Raw genomic sequence first — 2,500 nt, forward strand, 5'->3', positions numbered from 1 at the left:
CTCCTGGCTGCTCCCCAGCAGCGACACAAGGCACTCCAGACTACTGTGCTCGCAGGCAAGGTGAATCGCCGTCTGTCCATTACGGTCCAGTAGCCCGCGACAGGCCCCATTGGCCACCAGTTGCCCGGCAACACTCGACTGCTTCGTGATCACCGCAAGGTGTAACGGCGTCTAGGAGAGAGAGAGAGGGAGAGAGAGAGAGGGGGGCGGTGTTAGGAATGATCGGGTGGACTAACTGTGACCAGAACATAAGTAACAGGAGCAGGAGTCGGCCATTCGGCCCCTCGAGCCTGCTCCGCCATTCAATACGCTCCGAGCTGATCCGATCATGGACTCAGCTCCACTTCCCCGCCCGCTCCCCATAACCCTTCACTCCCTTATCGCTCAAACATCTCTCGATCCCAGCCTTGACTATACTCAACGACTGAGCCTCCACAGCCCTCTGGGGCAGAGAATTCCAAAGATTCACCCCCCCTCTGAGTGAAGAAATTCCTCCTCATCTCAGTCCTCAATGGCCGACCCCTCATCCTGAGACTGTGTGACCCCCCTGGTTCTAGACTCCCCAGCCCGGGGGGGGGGAAACACCCTCCCCGCATTAAACATGTCAAGCTCCTTACGAGTTTTATATGTTTCAATGAGATCCCCTCTCATTCTTCTAAACTCAAGAGAATATCGGCCCAGTCTACTCAATCCCTCCTCATAGGACAATCCCCCCCATCCCAGGAATCAGTCTGGTGAACCTTCGCTGCACTCCCTCTGTGGTAAGTATATCCTTCCTTAGGTAAGGAGACCAAAACTGTGCACAATACTCTCGGTGTGGTCTCACCAGGGCCCGGTATAATTGCAGTAAGACATCTTTACTCTTATGCTCAAATCCATTTGTCTCAAAAGCTAATATTCCATTTGTTTTTCCCTAATTGCTTGCTGTACCTGGATGTGAACTTTCTGTGATTCGTGTACAAACACACCCAGGTCCCTGGGAACACCAATCTCTTGCCGTTCAAAAGAATTCTGCTTCTTTGTTTAATCCCACCGCTGTGGATAACTTCACAGTTCCCCACTTTGTGTTCCATTTGCCGTGTTCTTGCCCACTCAGCCTAGCTGGCTCTATCTCCCTGCCGGCTCTTTGCACCCTCGTCACAGCTCACTTTCCCTCCCAGCTTTGTACGGTCAGCAAACGTGGCTATGTTGCACTCAGTCCCTTCGTCTCGGTCATTAATATAGGTTGTAAATAGCTGGGGCCCCAGCACTGATCCCTGCGGCACCCCGCTAGTTTGCAGCCTGACAATCTGAAATTGACCCCTTTATCCCTGCTCTCTGTTTTCTGTCCGTTAGCCAACTTTCTATCCACGCTGCTGTATGCTGCCACCAAGTTTATGGTCTGCAGGGCTGTAGTGATACCCGCCCTCCTGTATAGCTCAGAGGCGTGGACCGTGTACAGTAGACAGCTCAAGTTGCTGGAGTCAGTGACTTGCAGGGGTTGGTGAAGCTGGGGCTGTCCTCCTTGGAGCAGAGGCGGTTAAGGGGGAGATTTAATCGAGGTGTTCAAAACATCTTAGAATAAGGGGCCGCCCATTTAAAACGGAGACATTTCTTCTCTCTGAGGGTTGTGGATCTGTGGAATTCCCTGCCCCAGGTAGCGCTGTGGAGGCTGGGTCATCGAGTAAATTTAAGACAGAAATGGACAGTTTCTCAACCGATCAGGGAGCGAAGGGTTATGGGGAGCGGGCGGGGAAGTGGAGCTGAGTCCATGATCGGAGCAGCCCGTGATCGTATTGAATGGCGGAGCAGGCCCGAGGGGCCGAGGGGCCGACTCCTGCTCCTGTTGCTTATGAGGGCGCGCAGAAACCAAGCGCAGGCAGCGGAAGGAGCGCCCCGGCAAAGCCAGTCCCAGCCTTCCCCTTCGCCCAAAGGCTGTCTGTCCCACTTTGTGACAGGGACGTGTGGTTCTCGCATTGGACTGTTCAGCCACCTCAGGGCTGAGTCTCAGAGAGGAGGCGAGTCTTTCTCGCATCCGGGGGGTGGGGGGGGCTGCGATAGGATGGGCGCAGGTCCACTCGTGACTTTCAAACGGGGGCAGTGGGTGAATACAGGAAGCGGGCAAAGGTGCGGGGGGGTTTGGGGAAAGAGCGGGGGCGGGGGGAGTGGGATTGATTGGATCGCTCTGTCACGCGAGGGGACGAGTGGGATCCTCCTGTGCGGTGAGGGATGTGTGTGTGTGGCACGTGAAGCTGTTGTTGGTGTTTTCGCTCTGTCTCTCGCTCTCTCGCTCTCTCGCTCTCTCTCTCTCAGGAAGTACAGTATCGAGTACGTACTTGCTCTAACCACACGGCTGCCTCTATCTCGCCGATCTTAACTCAGCTGACGCAGGTTATCAGTGGCCCGGCGCTTCGCGTTACTGACAGCCCGGCTTTACGGGAAAGCGCGTCGGACACGTTGTGAAACAGCCGGTCCCCTCCGCGGCATCGTGAGAAAACGCAACAAAAGAAAAAAGAGAGAG

At 55.0% G+C, this 2,500-nt stretch overlaps 1 protein-coding gene across 1 annotated transcript in view; it reads right to left on the minus strand.

Annotated features, from left to right (window-relative positions):
• The window catches only part of LOC139240323 (B-cell lymphoma 3 protein-like), an 89,394-nt gene that overhangs the window by 20,945 nt on the left and 65,949 nt on the right, over nucleotides 1-2,500 (minus strand). Inside the window, exon 4 of the mRNA XM_070868796.1 lies at nucleotides 1-171. This exon is cut by the window's left edge and continues 31 nt beyond it. Within this exon, the coding sequence (XP_070724897.1) occupies nucleotides 1-171 (171 nt within the window). The remainder of the gene's footprint in view (nucleotides 172-2,500) is intronic.

Source organism: Pristiophorus japonicus, chromosome 31 (assembly GCF_044704955.1).
Source record: "Pristiophorus japonicus isolate sPriJap1 chromosome 31, sPriJap1.hap1, whole genome shotgun sequence".
NCBI lineage: Eukaryota > Metazoa > Chordata > Chondrichthyes > Pristiophoridae > Pristiophorus > Pristiophorus japonicus.